Genomic DNA, 20,131 nt, shown 5'->3' on the forward strand with positions numbered 1-20,131 from the left:
AAAATGAGCCTGCAAGGAAGGGAATGCCAGTTCATATTAAAAGGAGAATATGACTACAAAAAGGACATGGAAAAGGTACAGGAAAAAAGGCAAGGGATCTGCTGCTTGGTTTTCAGCCCATGCTCAGCAAAATCCCACTGCAGAAGGTGTTGGAAACAGTGTCAGAGTTTGCAGACAACATTTTCCTGGACTGGAATCTTTATTAACTTGGGTTTTATCAGATAAACAGGCACTGCAATATTTGAGCTGTCAAAGTGTTTTAAATCTAAATGTGAGTCTGTGCATTATTGCTGGTCTTTGCAGGATGGCCCTTCACCTGCTTGAGCTGGAAGGGGAGAAGCTCCTGGAGAAGGGATGGTACAAATTTACTGAGGAATTGAGAAAGCATCTGGAAGAATTGCTTTCCATCATTGATAAATGCTTTCCTCACACCTTCTCTATCTACAATGATTGTCACTTTGTCTTAAGGAACAAAATAATAACACTGTCAATTTAGAAATTTTAAACACAACAAAACTATCTTTCTGCATAACATATAGATTTTCTGGTATTCAGGTTAAAAGTACTCAGAGAGCAGCATTGATAATATAAAATTTCACTGGAGATCTCAAATCTTTCTCATGCTTTTTCTTTGTCCTTGTGGCTTCAGTTTTTTGTCATGTGTGTTTTGAACATTTGGTGAAAGGCTTGTACTGAGAAAGGATCTTATTTACCTCTGGAATTAGCAGCCTGGTCAGAGGCCTAAATGTAAGTGTCTGAACACATAAGTGTTTTTCAAAAACTTTGTAAAACATTAGAGGTGAGATCACACAGTATCCATGATATTTGTGATACTATCTGATAGGCTTAAAAGATACTTAATTTTAATTATTCTATTAAGTCTTAACTTTCAAGTTTAAGGCTTTAAATACTTTTTCAGCATTGGATATTTGACTTTAGAAAAGTTGGAGAACACAAGTTGTTAACTTGGTGTTAACACATGAGGACAAAGAAACAATAAAACTTGGTTTAATAACTAGAGAAGTGATTCAGTGGATGACTTCAGTCTTAATGTGTTTGCTGTATAAAAGTTGTCATTACAGTGCATAAACAGACTTACAATAAGGAAATAGTTATTTGAAGGTGCTCTTCAGTGCGGTGAGAAAGGCATGATAAAGTTCAATGGCTAAAAGCTGTAATAAGAATTGTACTTATTTTAAAAAACTCTGTGGGACTCGTGCCTTATACCAAGCAAAAATTTTCTCTTTCCTGTTGCTTTATTAGAGATATTTGTGGCCATCTTTGTTATTTTTTTAGAATGTTCTTGATAAGTTTGGTAAAGTGTTGAGGAAGTTTTAGCTTTCGGCAGTATAATACCACCAAATTTGGAAAGTCATGGTCTAGACAAAAGGATTTTTTTAAACTGATGTGTGGGGTTTTTTTCCTCTTGAAATGGCTGTAGCCACATCAGGTGAAATGAGATACTTTAAGGTCTGCTTATGACAAATAGTGGCAGAAAAGGAGTAGGGAATGAGTAAGTGGATTATCCTACGTTTTGGTTTTGCAGATATAATATTTGATCTTTAGGCATGAGGAATATTTCAATCTGTGACTGAAAAGTGACACCCATTTGACCAAGGCCTATCTTCCCTCACTCAGGTGTAGAGCCATTGCTCTTGTCCCTTCCCTTCCTGTGTGATATGATGCCAGCTGGAAAAACAGACAGCAACTCTTCTTGTCCATATACACCTTTTGGCCGAATTTTTTTATAAGATTGAATTCTAAGCTGAAAATCTTTTCCTTTTGACTAGTGAAGGAAACTCACCTTGCTCAAGGTGACCACAAGTAAGGTATTGGAGGCTAAAGGTCTCTCCTGTGAAGTTACAGTGTTAAAACAAGCTACTAATTGTTTGGGAATACAGTCACTGTATTATGTAATCTAACCAAGGAGGCTAGAATAACTCTAAAATTTCACTTCAAACTCTGGGGTTTTATTGGAGAGGTGGTTCTAATCTGTTTCTTTTTATTCTGGTTCTTGTCAGGAGTAGGAAGAAGCGCCATTGTGGAACTGAGGGATAAATGCAGAACTCTTGTGAGTTTTTTTCTCACACTGATGTGTGAAGTATCAGTCCTTTGGAGCCCTTCTTCCAACTGCTAAGATGATTTCTGTGGTAACCACTTAACCAGACAGTTGTCTTCCTCTTGCTAATGTGTTTTTTTTTTTTTTTTTTTTTGCTATTGAGGTGCCAAACTGCTGTCATCCTAGTCCTTGTCACTTAATTAGCAAATGCTTTTATAGGGCATAAGCTATAGAGAGGAGTAGTAATAAATAGGCTGTGCTCCAACAGATCATTAATATAGGAATTAAAAACCTCATCTGTGTTGTTAGTCTTTATGGATTGCACCATCGGGGCAAAATACTCACTTCCTCCCCACTTAGCAATTCTGAATTTTAATGACATTTGCATATATCTGAAGTGTAGAGCACTCTTACTTTTAGCTGAATTAAAAAATGCTTTGAAATACAAGGTAGAATGGAGGGCTAACTCATATTTGCTGTCTGAAACAAGTTCTGGTTTTTTTATTAATTTATTTTCTGGGTAGAAGTCTTAAGGTATGAATGTTATAAACATCTTAAAACATCAGCTGAGGAAGCACTGGAATTGAAGGAGAACCAGGCTGCAGATTTAATTAAAGCCTTGTCTTTTGTAGTGGTGTTGAAATATTTTAAGAAAATTTCCAAAACTATACTTCCATAATACTGCTTCCTACAGTCCTGCTTGGCATCACTACTGTCAAGTCTAGAACTCTACTGAGTAACACAAATTAAAACAGGGTGAAACAGTTCTTACACTAGGTTTCACTTTCTCTGATGGTGTCAGACAGCTTCTCTGTGGAAGAAAGAATTATTTAGAAATATGATAGAACTACCCTGAAAAAAAAAAAAAGGAACATAGTTTAAGTAAAATTGTCCATTTTTGAAATGTATTTTTCACCTGTTTGAAAACCTGGCCTCTCCTCAGCCTTGCTGAAGAGCAGATACATGAAATGTCCGAGGTAAGTCTTTGTTGTCCTCACAAATAGAAAGAACGCTCACAAATTCTGTCAACAGCAAGAAAGACACTGATACTGTAACAAGTACCTTGCAACAGGAGATAACCCCCATTTGGATTTTGTGTTTAGTACAGTGACTGCTGTAGTTCAGAGTCCTTTGGGCCTTTGATTTCCTTCTGTCGGAAAAATGCCAATCTGGGTATCACTGTGCAGTTTTCCCAGGGCAAAACAGGTGGCAAGATTCCCTTGGCACTGAAATGTTTGTGTGCTTTTTTGTCTTGTTTTCCATAATAATTTCTCAAGCTCAGTTAAATGAGATCTGTTTAGTTTTCTCTTCTGGATGGAGATGTGCTGGGTTGGCAGCTCTGGGATTTTCTGTGTTTTGCCAGCTGGCAAACATGCACATTTGTGTAAGCTCATTCATAGCTGATACTGAGAGACAGGTGCTGATTTACTGTTCTTCAAATAACTGTGCTGGCATATGTCCACTATTAACATGAGTGCGCCTAGAGACCAAGAGTGCATCGCTTAAAAGCTTTGGGAGACAAAGGGATTGGCAGCAGGGGACAGTTAAATATATTTCAGTGATGGATTTCACTGCTTGTGCCTGGGGAGTGTCTGTGATGTTAATGCATATGAATGCGTATGTGTTACTGCCTGATATGAAATGTAAAAATGAGAACTGCAAATTACTATTGATGGCACGAACAAAATGGAGATGCTTACAGTCTCAGATCCATAGGGAATGCTTCTCCATAGCTCCTTAGCAGCCATTGGAAGTGATTAGAGAAAGGAGCTCCACAGCCTGTAGGACAGGGCTTCTTTTAGTCTTTCCTTCTGCAGTTGTTGGTATTCTGTATGCAAACAATCCAAAGCTTCTTCCCAATAGATGCCAAGGCTATATCCAAACTATAGGAACACCTTTCCCCATCCATGTGCTTCCTGTGTCTGGGAGTCAGCACAGCTGCTGACCCTCACTGAGGCTGGCACAGCCTGGGGGTGCTCTGGGGGCCCTTTGCGCCGGTAGCAGCTCTGCAAGGTGGGGACCCTCTGTGTGATGGTCTGGTGGCACTGGGGGCTGAGGAGAGGACAGCCCGAAACATCGGCTGGAGTGATCGATACCGAGGCAGCGTTGCTTTGTTGGCTAATCCGGAGCTGCCGGTGTGGCTCACACTGACTCACTGCTGCTGCTTTGTAACGTTCGCATCAGCTGCCTGCAGTTAAGTCCTGCAAATCCAATTCCTGTGCTTCCTAGCCTTTACAGCCCATGAGGAGACATAAGAAATTGCATGGCGCATTTAATTAGCTGCTTGTGTAAAAACCTAGCTCTCAAGAACAGCAGTTACATGAAGGCTTAAATAACGAGACATGGCTTAGAATTTTTGGTTTTGGCTGTAATCTGAAAGTTATTAACTGTATCAATTTATAAAAGCTGAAGTATCTTCAAGTAAGCAAAATGTGGCTTTTTCCTGGTCCCTGCTCTCTTTTTATTTGTGGTTATGATCAAGTTCTAAGTGCTGTGATTATAATAGCAATAGGTGTATGTCAGTGGGCTCTGTTCTGAAAGGTGAGACAGACTTCCTTACTCATGCAAGGTAATTTTTATTTGAAAGATTTATAAAGGAAATCTAAGGAAATTATTTCTGCCCCAAACAGAACTTTCTGTCAAGGCTCCCATACAGTTTTGAAAAGAAACCCCACAAATGTTTGAATACCAATGTTGAGAGTATTGGTTTAGTGAGGGGACGGTGTGCTCAGTGCTAAACTGTTCATACACTGTAAAAGTTAGAAGATACAATTTGTGTGTCAGGAAAACTCAGTCCAAAGTATTGATTTCTTCAAAAACATCTGCGGATTACGTAAGTGTCATTATCTTTTATACAGGATAAACCCATAGTAACATGGGAAATATTTAACCATAAGTATTAAAAATTAAATGGGAAAATAGGAACACAGATACTGTATCTGATTGCATATTATCCTTGGATGTTACAGCAGTCATTTGCAGATGTCAATCTTCCAGTTTTCTGGCAGGTAGATAATATCACCTCAATTTTATAGACCAGTTAGGTAACAAAAGAAAGTGAGTAGCGTGCTCAGGGCTGCTCAGTGAGCTGAGCATAGCTAACATTGAAAATGAGGAATAAGCTCTCAGTTATGAACTTCAAACTCATTATTTCTTTTTCTTTCCTGACTATAATATTACTCAGGTATAAAGTACATGGCTGAGCTGTTTACTGAGCTTGTGGTAAAGGAGTGCTCACCCAGTGTCCGTGTTCCATGTCCTGGATTGCAGAGGAAAGATTTATGTGGTTACATTCTGCTAACTGGCTACAAAATCTGTCAACTTCCCCACCCTGGGCTGTGCCTTTTTATTTCTCATCTCAAACTGTGGAACAATAGTCCTCTGATGAATTTGTGCTTTCTCTCTAAATAAGACTGTAGTCTCTTTCTGCCTTTATGGCTTGATTGAGGTCAAGTTAATGGCAGAGGCAGAGATACGTGCACAGATTTCTATCAATAAATGGTTTGTTTAAAATAAAAAGGGTGCTCTATTTTGGGCCCTGGTTCTAGATTACAGCGGGCAATGAAGAAAAACAAAATACAAAAGAAAAATTTAGGGTTTTTTGGCACACAAGTGGATTTACAAAGTATCAATGGTACTGCTGTATTACTGATTAGAAATTCACTTTAGTTTGGAAAAAAAATTGGATCATTTGACCATAGGTGTGGAATAATCTCTAGTAATTGAACCTATTTCTTTGCTGAATTGGTGGTACTAGAAGTTACTAAAGTTATCAAATTAGGACCTTTGTTTGACTAATACTGAGCTTTTGTACTAAAGGGAAAATATGAAGTCTCTAGCTTTTTCTGTGTATTTCTCTCAACTCTTTTTAGTATTAGAAATTAGTAGAATCACAATTACTGCCAGACTTTTGAAAGGTTCTGGGGTTTATTTTGTGCCTAGCTTCTGTAGATCTTCTGAACCTGTGCTAGAGCTCTTGTAACACATGCTGACTAGTTTTGTTTGGCAAAGTTTTGTTACATTTGGCATGTCTCTCTTCTTGCTGCAGAAGTTGTAGTATAGTGACATTCTGTATTACTGCTCTGAAAACAGCCACAACCCATCTGACTCTCTGGCATCAACACAGCAGCTTACTATTATCTGAACTGGTGTATTTCTTTCAGCTTCTATTTGTCATTGCAAATTTTCCTAGTGATATGAAATTTTTTATTTGATACAGGCATCACTGCTATGTGTATCTGACGGTGGGTACCTTTTAATGTTAAGAAAAACATTTCAGATTACAGACTTAGAAGCACTGTGATCTGAGCTGAAGAACAGGTTTATCTTTGCTGAAGGGAGCTTTTTTCAATCAGCCATAGAGTTAAGGCATTCTTCTTACATTCGTCCTCAAGGCATGAATATGTCCCTGTAAGTGTGATGACTTGGTGGTTTGACTGTGAGACTTGGATAAAATACAGCTGACCCTATGTTTTTTTTAAATATTTCTTGTGCTGTCACAGCAAGGAAGTAGTCTATGTTTGAGAGAAGTTTTGTATCAGAGCCAAATTGCTGGTCTGCTTCCCTGTGAAAGACTTTTTTCCTGTCATTTGGTAGGCACTCTTATGATGAAGCCTTTTCTTTCTAACAGTGGTTACTTCTATCATCTCACATGCCCCACAAGCTTTATTGTTAACTCAGTCAATCAAAATTAAACTGTGTAAAACATCTAGTGTAAATGGCCTAGAATGGTAGCTAAGGGAATGTCTTGATCTCTTGTCATCAAAGAGAAAATACTTGTAAATCAAATGAAGATGGAGAAGCCGACTCATGGAAGGTGAAATATTTGGACCAGAAGGGAATGCTTTTAAAATGGTGCTTTGGATACATGGCAGCAAAGGTGAAGGTGAAATGGCCAGATGAAGACCAAGGTGTGTAAAAGATTGAACAAAAAAACTGGTGTGTGTGGTACAGCAGCAACATGATTTTATGAAGCAGGCTGTGTAAGTAAAGATCTGTAAATGTATTTAAGCAGTGAGGCTGGATGCCAGAAGGAGAGGAAGGTAAGGAAAAACTGGAAAGCAGTTAAATGAAGTTTTGGAAGAGAACTGTGACAAAATACTTCCAGCTATATAATGATGATTTGGAAAATAATGAAAATGCAATGAAAAACTAGGAGCACAGCTGAAAGCTGTGTTGGCAGATTTACAGTATCAGTATTAGGAAATATTCTTCAGATGTTTATTCCAGGGCCACCTGGAAAGGTACAGTGAATAGAGATCAAAAAGGCCTTGTGAAAGATGAAATCAGGCTTGATTTTGGCTGTTGCTTAAAAATACCTCCCCTTTAGTCCAGCAGAAAGTGGAAGTAAGGTAAATGTTTGGATTTTCAGAGAACCCTGACAGACATATATGATGTAATATATAAATAATAATATCAATTATATTTAATTTTTTTTAACAATAAAGAACTTTACAGCTAAGCAGCAAGCTGAACATTAAACCCACCAATTTTTGCATGATAATCCTCATGAACTTTACATAGCGGCTACTTCTCTGGAATGTGAGCCCTGCTGAATCACTATTATGAGATTTCCTTTAAATGCATCACTCTTTCTTTACCTGTATCCATGACTTCCTCTACTTCCCACTTTCTTCTGAAGAAATTGAAGGATTGGAACGTGGTCTGATGTGAGCAGAGCCACACAGGTAACCATAGCCAGGCCAATGTCCAAAGTGCTTTCATCCTAGGAGAATCAGGGTGCAAAGGGACAGTTTAACTGCCTGTCAGCAATAAAACAGGGAGGCAATATCTGGTTACTGTGACCTTGGAGATGGAGTCACACACATAGGTAAGCAGACTGAGAAGCTGGAAGTGCATGCAAAGCAGCTGTAGGATTGTCAGAATGTTTCTAAGCAGAGATGCCATGATCCAGACACTGCTGAAACGTTATTTGGTCTGATATGCAAGGGGCCATAATTAATAATAATGTCAACAGCTTTAAAAGCTTCACAGCAGCCTGCAAGTTGCATCAGTGAGAGGTTTGAATTGCATGAGTGAATCCCTGTTTATGTTGAGTGTACAGGCATATGCCTGAGGCAAACTGCCTTGTAAACAAATGTTAAATTGGATCAGCAGTATTGCCAAAATATTTGTCCATTTTCCTTCTGGAGTCAGGTGGTTGAAACAGGACTTCCATGCTTTTATGGCACAAAGGTGGCCTGAAAGGAGAAGAAGGATTAAAACTAAATAGTTTGCAGGGCTTTGGCAAGGCATGCCGGGATAGACACAAATTTTGTCCAGGGTATCCCTGATGGGTAAGTAGGGATGGAGGGCAGAGCTGACAGCTCCTTCCATGTTGATAATTCAGTTTGACTGAGACATTAAAGACAGAACCTGTCAGTTCTTTGTTGTCAATTTGTTCTTGCCATAGAAATGCTATCTGCCAGTTGTGCTTCAGAGGAGAGAACATGGTGAGTCTTCGGTGTATTCCAGGTGATTAGCGTTGTGCTCCATAATTTATAAACTGGTAATTGATTTTATTCATAATATTGAGTATTGTCCTCTTGAGAAAGATGCCCTCTCACCTCCAGTTCTGCTTCTTCCTCCTTGCTTAAAGGATAACTAGCGAGAGAGGACGAGTCCCTTTTTTTCCCCTTCTCCTTTAGTTTGATTAAGAATTTTGCTGTTCTGTCAGATCTTGCAGGAATACATCCTCCAACATCAGAAGAATATACAGAACTTCAAATAAAATTATTGGTGTTACCTTACTGTGTTCCTTTAAGTGAAACAAAGCATAGTGCAATGTTGGGTACTATTTAGAGACCAGGTAATTGGACAGCCTCTGCTGCTCTGTGTGTAAGAAACTTGAGATATTTCCAAGCATGGGAAAAATGATTTTATAAAACAAACAAAAGAAAAGCCTACTGACCTTGCCACCAAACCTTGTTCAGTCTGTCAAGATGGGAAAGACTGCAGGATAGCCTGAAACAGGAAGAAAAGTTTTGTCTTTGCAAAAGTAGCTCAATTTTCTCTGGATGTGCAGTTAGTGCTGTGGACAGTCAGACTTTGAGAAGCAGTTGTTGACCACTTCTTGTTGCATATCAGACCTGAACATCCAGGAAGCATGCAGGACACAGTGACCCAAAAAGTTACCCACCTTATTTTCTTAGGTTTCCTTAGCTTAAGAAAAGCAGTCTGAACAAGGAGAAAGGTCCTACTGTAAATTCTACTTTTACTTCAGAGTTGAGGCAAAAGAGCAGGAAATTTTGGAAAATTTCAAGCAGGAAAATTGATTGAATTAAAGAAATGGGTAAGAAATTGAGAGATAGATGGCAGAGTTAATGATAAGGCAAATACTCTTTAAGACCACCTTCCATCTGAGTTCCTGATCACCTTCTACCTGTATTGATTCCCTTTTGGCAGACTTTGAAGCTTCTGTGTTGGTGGAAAGCTCATTTCTGAGGAAATTCTGTTGAGAGCATCTCTCACTGTAGGAATTAAGTTACTTCAAATTCTTTCCTGTTCCCTGAAAACCCCAAGTTACTCCACCACAACACCCAAGATTCTTAATCTTTGTCTCAGAGGAAGTGTGCTGATTTAGCTGCTGCTGTGTATAGGTGCAAAGCATAGTCCTTTTTTCTTTATTTAAATTTACATTGTTGAAGTTTTCTAAGTCTATGAAAACATTCTAAACTTTTCCCCTTCACCCAAGGTATTACTTCCAGTAAAACTAAGGTATAACTAAAATATGTTTTAAAAGTCTCGGTGTAGACATTGACCTGTCCAACTTAGTTTGTTCATTCAAATTGGCTGGGTAAAATTAAAAATTAATGAAAGAACACAACTGACACAAGAAACCTGGCAAGTAACAATAAACCTCATCAACTTAACATGCAATCATCCTGCTTAAAACCAATAAGCATGCCAAACAGGCAAGACAGGTTGTGTTGAGAATGATTCTAGATTATCTTGTTGCAATACATTAAAGCTGTAGTTTGACCAGTTTTATTTTAAAACCAATATTACCACAGAAAGGAGGAGTCCCATGCTTGTGAACTTGCTGTTGGTTTCTACTCAGTGCTGGTTTCTGTATCCTTCTCCGCCCCCTTTCCCTGATCCTTCTTGCCCTGGGATTACTGGGTGACTGTAGGTGAGGCATTTGAGGAGCTCATGTGCATGAGTGGGGGGAAGCAGGAGGAAAAGCATCTGAGGGCTTTTTTCTACTCAGTGCCTGCCTCAGTGTTGTTTACCACACTCACCTGGGATGTTTCCAGTGCCACCCTATACCTGAAACTGGGACGGCAAGAGGCAACTTAGAAGTGTTAAACCAGACCCACACCTGAAACGTGACACCCTTTCCTCCCAGTACATCCCTGTGCTGAATTCCTGGGCTTTGTGTCCAGATGAGAATGTTTAGCTGAACTTGTGTCTAGATGAGAATGTTTAGCTGAAACATGCCCCTTCTTGCAGATAGTGGTGTGCAAATACAAATTGAAAATAGGTGTCACTTGCTGCCTCAGAACTGCCAGGGAGTGAGCCTTACCTTCAAAACCCATACCCCATTTTCTTCTTGCATCTGCTTATCATGGATTCAGTTTTTCTTTCTGTAATTAACATATCACAGCTAAAGGAGCCTCTTACTGGAAAAGATGAACAGTCTTCTGGAATAAAAGCAGACAGGCTGCTGTTGTTTAAAATGTAGGTAGTTTGTATGTACCTAAACCATAATGTTGATTTCAGTTTTAAGTTAGAAACCTGATGAGTCTTAAATTCCTGGAACACAGACCTTCCTAAGCTAATCTCCATAACATGAATGAATTTGCCATGGGGGTAATTCAGTGTTTTGAGAAATACATGTTTTCTATTTATGAGCTGCAGGTACTGATGTAGGAAGAAAATGGGAGCATGATTTCCATGAATGCTACCAGTATGTGTGTGGGAATGCCCAACTGCAAGGGAATTCAAAGGCTTGGCAAGCCTTTCACTATTGTGACAGTTCTTTTCTAATAGTAGCACACATTTGCATAACACTTGACAGATGGGCTAGTTTGAGTACCAAGTTAGAAATGGCCACAGCCCCGCATTTGTGACTTGGGAAAGTGACGCTGAACTAGGTGCTGCTGTTGTGCAATTGCCAGAGAAATTCTCTTTTTCCTGCTGACACTGTACAGCCACTACTGACACCCAGGTGAGGTGATCTCCTGTGCAGGAACCTCTCTGCTTTGCAGCAGGGGTTGGCAGGAATGCTTTCAGTCCCCTGGATGTGGGAGCTGGATCATAGTCTATTTTCAGAAGTAAACACTGAGTATTTCCAAAATGTGCCCTGTAGCTGTAAGCGACAGGTCCTTGTATAACGCATTCTGTGAACTATGACAGCAGGGGGAAAAAAGGTTATGAGTGGAATGAAAATAAGTTTCATAGCTCTTGGAGTGGGAAACTTTTTCTCTGTGTACAAACAGATGGCTTCCTTCACTTGTACTAAGAAGCTGATAGTTGGGGTTTTTTCAACTTCTCAAGCTTTCTGTCATGAGTTGCAAGAGAAGATCAAAATGCCATTTCACATTTGTTTAGTATGCTTATAGAAAGTCATCTCTGTGGTAAAGATTGCAGAAATTGGTGTATGGATCACTTTTGTCATGAAGGATCTCTACATTGCACTACAGCAATACTGGTTCTTCAGTCTTTCATTTCATGTCCTTACCATTTTTTGCTTCTATCCAATAGGTAAGGCACAGAACTTCAGACCAGGTAATGGCTTTGAAGATGAACACACTGAACAGCAACAGAGCAAACATGCTGAAAGAGGTTCAACTTATGAACAGACTCTCACATCCGAACATCTTAAGGTACACTGGCTTTTTTCTGAATCATGTAGCAATAGGTTGTCTTTAGTAGGGCTCTCCTCTTTTCAATTTTTATTTAGCTATTTTTGGTTGTAGCTTTATCTGTTCTGAATGTGTTAGGATCAATGGCTAATTTAATAGATGGATGGGAGGAAGAAGAAAAGACTTAAGAGAAAAAATACTCAAACATGGACATAATTATGGTAGCTGGAGTTTGCCAGTCATGAGTAACTTATGTCAGAGAAAAACAAGTGCTCCCATTTTAAAGTTCTGATGAATCAATAAAGTGATATGAAGAATGAAATTTGACTTCTTTTTGTGAATTTTAGTTACTGCAAATTTAACACTATTCAACAAACTTACGGTTACTAATTTTAAAATAAAACAATGCAAAATGCCATAGCTGTTTCCTATTCTTAGGTCTGCTTGTTAGTTTTTAGGATTTTCTTATTGCAGTATTACAAGGTGGGATAAGAAGGACTGAAGAAAGGAACCTAGAGTTGAACTAATCTAATTTATATGCTCCTGGAAGGAAAAGGATAGTCCTTGCTTTGCATTAGATTACTGCATGCAAATCAAAAATGTTCCAATGTTTATCATGTTATTTCTTGAACCATTTTAGTCTTGGTTTCTCTTCTATGGTGATGTGACAAGCAATTAACATAATTATCTGAAGCCATAACATTATGAAATTTAAAGATGTGATGACAGTGCACCAAATGACCAGTTCTCCTAAGCTGCTGTTGCACACCTGGAATCTATTTCTGATCTCAGCTCTTTTTGAAAAGTTTTGGAGACACAGTGAACTCTGTTACTTAATTTCCTTTTCTTTGCCATTCTATTACATAGTACAGACATAATACTGATTCCTGAAAGCCTTTATAACCAATTTTTCTGATCCTTGAAATCCTATCTCAGTCTTCATCAACTGATGAAGACTCAACTGATTTGTATCAATATTATCCTGTGTGTTTCCTTCAGTATTTACAAGGACACACGTCAGAAGCGTTTGAAATATTCGTTAGGAGCATTCCATTACTTCATGTCTGTCTTCTATTATTCTTTTTCTTAAAACCTCAAAAACTTTTGAACTTAAAGAAATCTTACTTATAGTAAACTGTGTTGGTTTTATCATAATATATTTATTCAAGTGTTGTAGTGATCTATTGCTAAATGCAATTCCTAGTCTGTTTTCTCTGCTCTAAAGTGAGGTGCATTCCAAGCAACTCCTCCTTCTGTTTGTTCGTTGTTGTTATTTTTTTTAGATTTGAATTATATAATCTATCTGGTCTTTTAGATTTCAGGATGATTGTGTTTTATATTTATTCCCCATATTTTTCCTTAATTTTTTTTTTCTGAATCCTTTGATAAGAGCATATAACCCTGGGACTGATAATGCTGCTTTTCTAATAAGGTTTGTGAAAAGAGTAACTTTCCAAAGTGAAATTGGCATTGTCAGAATCATCAGCTCAGTATGCTTCATCAGTTTCTTTATCAACTTTGTGTGGTTGGTAAATCTTATTTAAAAAAAATTCTAGCTCTATAGCTCTGTTCAAAATCAAGAATTTAATTTGGGATGGGATGAGGGAAAGTAATAAAAGGGATATATTGACAGGCCAAAAGCATTCAGTTGTACCTAAATATAACCCTGCCCCCTCTTGAATGGAATTACAGAGGTGTTGCTGAGAACAAAAATTATTGTGCTCTTTCCTGAGTAATTGCTGAAATTTAGGTGTCTTGTGAAGTAAAAGTGATCATATTTGTGATGTACTGGTCCCCTCTGGCTTTAGAGCCTAATGAATTCAGCAGTGTTACACAGATGGTCCTGAAGAAAGAACAATAATGTATTGGTTTATGTATGAAGCAGAAGGGGAATTCAATTTGTTCTTCCAGTTATTATCCAGGATTGACAGAGAAATCTTTTTGTGCTCAAGTAAGCAGATGTAAGTGAATACATCAGAAATAAATTACTTAAATAGAAATGGTCTATCTTGGCATAGGTTTTTTAGAAAAATAAACTGCATTTGATTTATGAATTGCTTGATTTGAGGCTTCTTCAAAAAAAGCAGGGCTCTCTGGTAAAATAGTGTCTTTTTCTTATCTGTTAGGTAAATCCCCTTGCTACAGGGAGCAGAGTTATTCCTGCAGGAAATGCAAATAAGAGAATAGTATTTAGTTTTAGTTGTTTTTTTACTGAATTATAATACACAGTAAAAACTACTACTTTTCTGTGTAGGAGATAACTTGATGGTTTTATTTGTTAAGGATGTGTCGTTTAAGTTTTTGTTTAAATGTTACTGCAGTGTTTTAAATTTCTTTATGTCTGGGAGAAGATTTTGCCCCTCTTAAATGTTACCTGCCTATGTGTCTGCACACACACACACACACACACACACACACACACACATATATATCTGTATATAAACACACACTTGCAAGCCTCTCCATTTAGGTTTCATAAATGTGTAAATCATTGGTGCTTCTACTAGTCTTGTGAAACAGCTATTTCCCACTGTAGAAACACATAAAAATAATTAATACTAATTTGCATTTCAAGTGGTGAGAAGTTGTGTTGCTTGTTTGACAACACTGTGCTGTCAGATAAGAGCAGCTGAGTTGTATTGCCGAGAGGTTTTTAGGAAAATGTTCTACAGCAACGTGTTCCCACTGAAACATTTTCTGGGATTGTTTTTGGAATTTTAAGCTTGTGTTAGTATTTAAAGGGGACATCCTCTTCAAAGAAGTTCTAATATATAACTTTCCCAGGGGCTATGAGCTAGCTCAGTTTGCTGTTAAATATTTTCTTCACCTAATTTCTTTCCTTTGAAGTTCTTCTGTGTTACTGAGTAAGGTGTTTTGTCACTAGCATCAAGTTCACTTCTCTATTGATTAGCCACTGGATCTCCTCCACATGCCTTGAAGGTGTCCTCTGATTTTTACATAATATATCTCTGAGCTTCTTCATCATCTCTGTGCTCTGGGGCTTCCTACTGTTAACTTCCACTGTAAACAAGTTCCTTTCCTTCCTATTGCTTGCCAGTATGGATAGTAATGGGTTCTTAGGCTGAAATGTTGAGATCATATTGTACGGTGGTTAATTGAACCAGGTGAGGGCTGCAAGGTGCTCTGCTATCAAATGGCTTGTAAAATTATGAAACTGGATAAATACTGGCTTTACAGCCTCCAAAATCTGCTCTCAAACCATCTCAATGTGTGTAGGATAGCAAGTTAATGTTTTAGAAAGCGAATGTCAGATTCAGCAATGAGGCATTTATTTTAGTGCACTAAAACCTTCCTTAAGCTGGGAGTGTGGTTGTGTTTTTGAACATCCTGATGAGTAATACCTCAAATTTGGTATTGAATCAGTGTTTTTGTCCGAGAGCTCTTCTGTAGTTTATATAGTTAAGTGTTGTGGAAAGAAGAGCTTCTTCCTCATAGTGCATTTGGCCCAGGATCATCATTATCCTTTGGGTAATTAAAAAACCCATCCCTTTGCCTGTGCTCAAAGATATATTGCAGCTTTTTACAAACTGTCAGTTCCAATGTGCCCACAGTTAGCTTCAAGATGTTATTGCGAAGATTTTGGTATTTTTGTTGTTGATTGCACTGATGTGACTAATAAATATTGCTGATTGTTGAAACTGCTTTTGCTGCTGTGCTGTCCATATCAACTCCTTTTCAGAGTTACAGATGCTTTTTGAGGTTTTTATCCAGACTCTGGTCACTCTTCTGGAGTGTGAGTTTGTCAGTAGTTGCTGACTTCCTTCCATTCTGAGCTCAGTAGAGATTACCTAAAGGTGCATCTGTGTTTTACCTTGCTGATGCTTTTGCACATCTTGAGGAGATGGAAGTGGGTCAAGATGTTTCAGCTTCTCTTGATGAGTTTCAGTTTTACTTGGTGAAGTACTGATATGGGTATTTAGGCTTTAAAAGCAACAGGCTTTTTTGCCATGAAGTAAGAGGCTAACTTTAAATCTTCGCACTCATTTCATTATTTCTGCACTCAAATTCTGCTCTTGGCCAGCCATATAGATCCATCTTGATTAGAAGAGAGTTGTAAGTGAAGACTTTAGTTTTCACTTACCAAGTCCCCAGTAAGTCTGTCGTCCCCATGGTAGGATCATAAAGATTCCAGTGGTCAAATATATGTGCATATGTAAGCTGCTAATGTATTTTCCATGAAGAAAATGAGAGACTGCCCTCTATTAGAGGATTTATTTTGGCAAAAAATAGAACTTCTTTTTCAGTCTGTTAAGGATATTTTAGAATAGAAGACTCCAGCTCTTGCAGCTACACAGGCATGATGGTAAAAATAGGGGATTTGGGAGTTTTTTTGTCTCCCTTCCTCTTGTTTCCTATTTCAGCTAGCAGATGAGATTCTAGAGGCAGAGTAGGTGTTAACTACAATGTAGTAACTTTTTGTTCAGTCACTGTCTAGTGTTTATAACAAACTATGTATGAGACCTGCTTATCTTTTTGGTTTACTGGTTTTTCTCCAGGGTCCAGGCTGGGGACATTTTAGGAGTGGACAGGGCAGAAGCAGACGAATGGTGTTCAAGGAGTGTTTTGTTTCTACCATCAACCTCATCTCCTGTCTCCATCTCACTCCTGCATACAAATTAAACATGGAGAATTAAAATGCTTTTCTTCCTCTGATCTACATTTCTTCCTGCCTTGGCTGTGGGATGTGCTGGTTTTATCACATCTTCCCTCAGATGGTGAGAGGAGGTGTGGAAAAGTGAGCTGAGGCTGGGGTTTGTACCATGTCATGTTTACTATAGCCACTGTGTTTTTCTCATACAGGTTAGCTGACACATGGCAAGACTGTCATTGCTGGGGTTAGAGAAAATGGGGGTTTGGAGCATTTCTCCACTTCTTTATTAGCTTGTGTCCTGTTTAAAGTGCACTGCTGTTCAAGGGTTGGCTTAGCTCAAGTGCCATGGTTATGAAAGGTCTGGTGTATGCTTGTAGATGTGCTCTACCATTTTGTTGCTTTCCTGAATGCTGATGTGCTGCTGTAGTCATGAGTTTTCACCCAAATCAAAGTAAGACAATTGGTCTGGAAAGGACTCAAGAAATCTCCATCCTTGTGTCCTGAGCTTGGGAGCCTTCAGTCTATAGCCTGAGAGACTTGATAGCTTTTTTTTTTTTTTTTTTTTTTTTTTGGTAATATCTTACAGATGTGTTTTTCTCATACAAATGAAGTGGTGTGCTACCAATGATTCTCCATCTCTTGTGCTGTCTCTTAAATTGGTGTATCTTCAATTTTGAGGTAGAGTTTCAATCTTTAATATCACTATTGTTTGCATGAAAAAGTATTTCTTTATTTGATCTGTACCTTGGGGACTTAATTTAAAACATTCTGTACACAGAAAGTCTTAGCTCATGTCTTAAGTGTTCTCGTGGGAGCACTTGGAGGTATTGCTGCGTGTTTGGCTGTGAGCATGCAGGCAGATTGACTCATTGATTAAATCCACCTTCTTGTGTGTGCAGCACACAAATAAGCACAGTGTGTGCATATTCCATGAACTCCTTTCAAGGAGAATTTTATTTCATTCCCTTTGATACAAATCTATCACCCTGGGAACACAAGACCAGGGTGGGGTGGGTTTTTTTTGGGTTGTTTTTGTTGTTGTTGGTTTTTTGGTTTTTTTTGGGTTGTTGTTTTTTTTTTTTTTGGGTGTGTGTAGTTTTACCCTTTCAAACCTTCCTTTTGGTAAAATTGCTTGTGATGGACAATTGGCTATTGTTACAATAGCCAGAAGGATGGATTTGGTCTTTTAACATCCTTTGTCCTGTACTGAACAGTTCTTTAACAGGAAAGAAAATTGGGTTTTATTCTCTTTGTGCAACGTGGTTATCAAAAAGGAGTGTTTTAGAAAGACAGTGTACAAGGGAGCAGGAGAAAGGCTCTGTGTGTTGTGTATAATATGTTACCGAAATTATAGGTTAAATACTTACCTCTTCTAGAAACAAAATGTAAGTGTAGAAAACTTAAAATACATTTTTAATCTTAGCATGGTGCCTAAACCATTAAGGAGGGCCTTAATGCAGACTTAATGTTTTTATTTGCCCTCTTCCTTCTCAAAGTCAGTGCAATGAAAAAAGCATGTGTCTCCTGACCTTTTGTCTCTGTTACTGAGCCTGTACTAGAGGCTTTTGCATTGGTGTGTTTGGTTTGTTTCTTTTCTTTAATGTTATCAAAGTGCTGAATTTTCTCATACAAACAGTAGATTTGGAGGGCATCAATTTCTTTTGTTGAACTGTAGCTGCCCCAGGTTTATCCACAGAGCAGGAATGTGTCCCAGTGAAGTTCTTTTAACTGGAAGCATGTGTTCAGTGTCTGGATATCCACAGAGGCTGTATGATCTGGATATTAGTTTTGCTTGATAAATTAAGGCAAAGATTTCAGACTGAGGCTACAGTATTTAGTATCCCCTTGTCTGTCCAGGATTTTCTCCCTTGCCATGTGACTGAACTGAAAGTACTTTGTATAACCACTGTAAAGGACTAAGAAATACCCAGACTTCTCTTGGTTTTGTTTAGGAGGACAGGTTTTCCAGATTGGCTGTTTATAAAACGAGATTTCCAGCATGTGTATAGATTGCTGACATTTGTTAGAAAGCATTTGGCAGTGGAAATGGGCTGCACTGTATTAGTGGGGTGGACTCAGGTATCATCCTTTCTATTTGCAGCTTCTAGGAGAACTTTTCCAACCAGATTTTGGAAGTGTTTCAGCTTGCTGATAAGGCCAGATACACTGTCTTGAAAACAAACTTCCTTAAATCTGCAAATGATCTCCTGTTTTGTGGATGATTGGCCTATTGGAGCTCCTTCCAGCTAGAAATGCTTATAGGAAGTGTGACCTTTGGCTGACAAGACATTCTGCTGAAGTTCACCTACAAGCGCGTTTTGGCTCAGGAGACAGAGTGTCTAGCCAACAGGAATAATCTCAGCTGTGCTGGACCAGCATGTCAGCTTCCTATCCACAGAGCTTGGAATCTCATCTGGGGCAATCTCAGAAATTGAAACCATGTTCAATCTTGCTTGGTAATTGTATTTCCCAGTAGCAGCTGGGTGCATTATCTTCCAGTGAAAATCCTTTCCAACAATGTCTTGTAGCTGTTCTTGGCTTAACCAAGTGCCTTATTATTGCTTGATAAAACAGCTAAGCAGAAGTTTTCCAGGAACTTGGATTGCTAGAGCTCTATCAATCTATTTTCCAGAGCCTGAAAACTGAGATTCATTCACACAAAGCTTAAATGATTTCAGTATGTTGCTTGTAAGCTCATTAATTCTGTCTTTATCAGTGTAGTTGGTTTCTCTTTTCCTGGGTAATAGTTTCTAAATATGTGGGGTTTATAAATGTATCTTTATGTCCAGCTCTTTTTCCATGAGATCATGATATGGAGCTTTGTTTTTTGATTTTTGATTCTTAGTAGAAATCCTAAGCATGTGAGAATTTTTAAACTCTTGGTAACTTGTTTCTTGTTTCAATGTCTTTGCTGCCTTAAGCATGGGTTCACAAAGGTAATGAGTACGTTTCCATTGAGACTTCCCTTGACCAAAACAGATGAAAACATTATTATTTTAAATTACTTAATCTCAGTTTTTGTTGAATGAAAGTATTGCCATAGCAGGTTAACTTTGTGTAATTGATAGAGAAGATAGTACTTTGGAAAGCTGTTTTATAGAGAAATTAATATATTGGAATTGTGTACTTTCCATTTTTGCTTGTGAGTAAAGCCATTAACACCATGCCTGATAGCTCTGGAGACTTTCAGAATGCACTGAGAAATAGATTTCCGCTCTGTAGAAGTCTGGGTTTCTTCATCTCAGGAAGCTTAATTTGTCAATTTCTTTACAAAATTGTTCATATGCTGATTGCTGTATGAAGTGAAACTTGGAACGGGCAATGCTTTGTGTACGTGCTCTATCTAAAAGAAGTTTCTTCCTTTCTCCTGAGGGCCTGATCATGCCCTATGATTCTACATTAAACAAGAGAAATTGGATTTTCAGTGTCTCTCAAATGAAAATTCCTATATTCAGAGAGTATTGTTTGAGTGTTTGAGGTGAGAGCAGGCAGTAGAAGTTCTAATTCGAGTCTTGCTGCGTCTGGGGTTATAAAAACAGATTTCCCCAGCTCAGATTATGCAAAGGACCTTACCTATATTATTTTTCTTTGGCTGCTTGTAATTTGCCAGTCAGCTGTTAGACAAGAGAACAGTGAGGATCATTCATTTCTTCA

The 20,131-nt window shown here is 38.3% G+C and overlaps 1 protein-coding gene across 3 annotated transcripts in view; it reads left to right on the plus strand.

The window, feature by feature from the left end:
• The window catches only part of TESK2 (testis associated actin remodelling kinase 2), a 77,008-nt gene that overhangs the window by 13,289 nt on the left and 43,588 nt on the right, over positions 1-20,131 (plus strand). For 2 of the 3 annotated variants that reach the window (XM_041421618.1, XM_041421619.1), the window contains exon 3: positions 11,765-11,886. In XM_041421618.1, coding sequence (XP_041277552.1) covers positions 11,765-11,886 — 122 coding nt within the window. Of the gene's footprint in view, positions 1-11,764; positions 11,887-17,063; positions 17,156-20,131 lie in introns of those variants that run through there. The other variant, XM_041421620.1, reaches the window with a different exon arrangement.

The sequence above is a fragment of the Onychostruthus taczanowskii genome, unplaced genomic scaffold (assembly GCF_017590055.1).
Source record: "Onychostruthus taczanowskii isolate IOZ18803 unplaced genomic scaffold, ASM1759005v1 scaffold7, whole genome shotgun sequence".
Classification (NCBI taxonomy): domain Eukaryota; kingdom Metazoa; phylum Chordata; class Aves; order Passeriformes; family Passeridae; genus Onychostruthus; species Onychostruthus taczanowskii.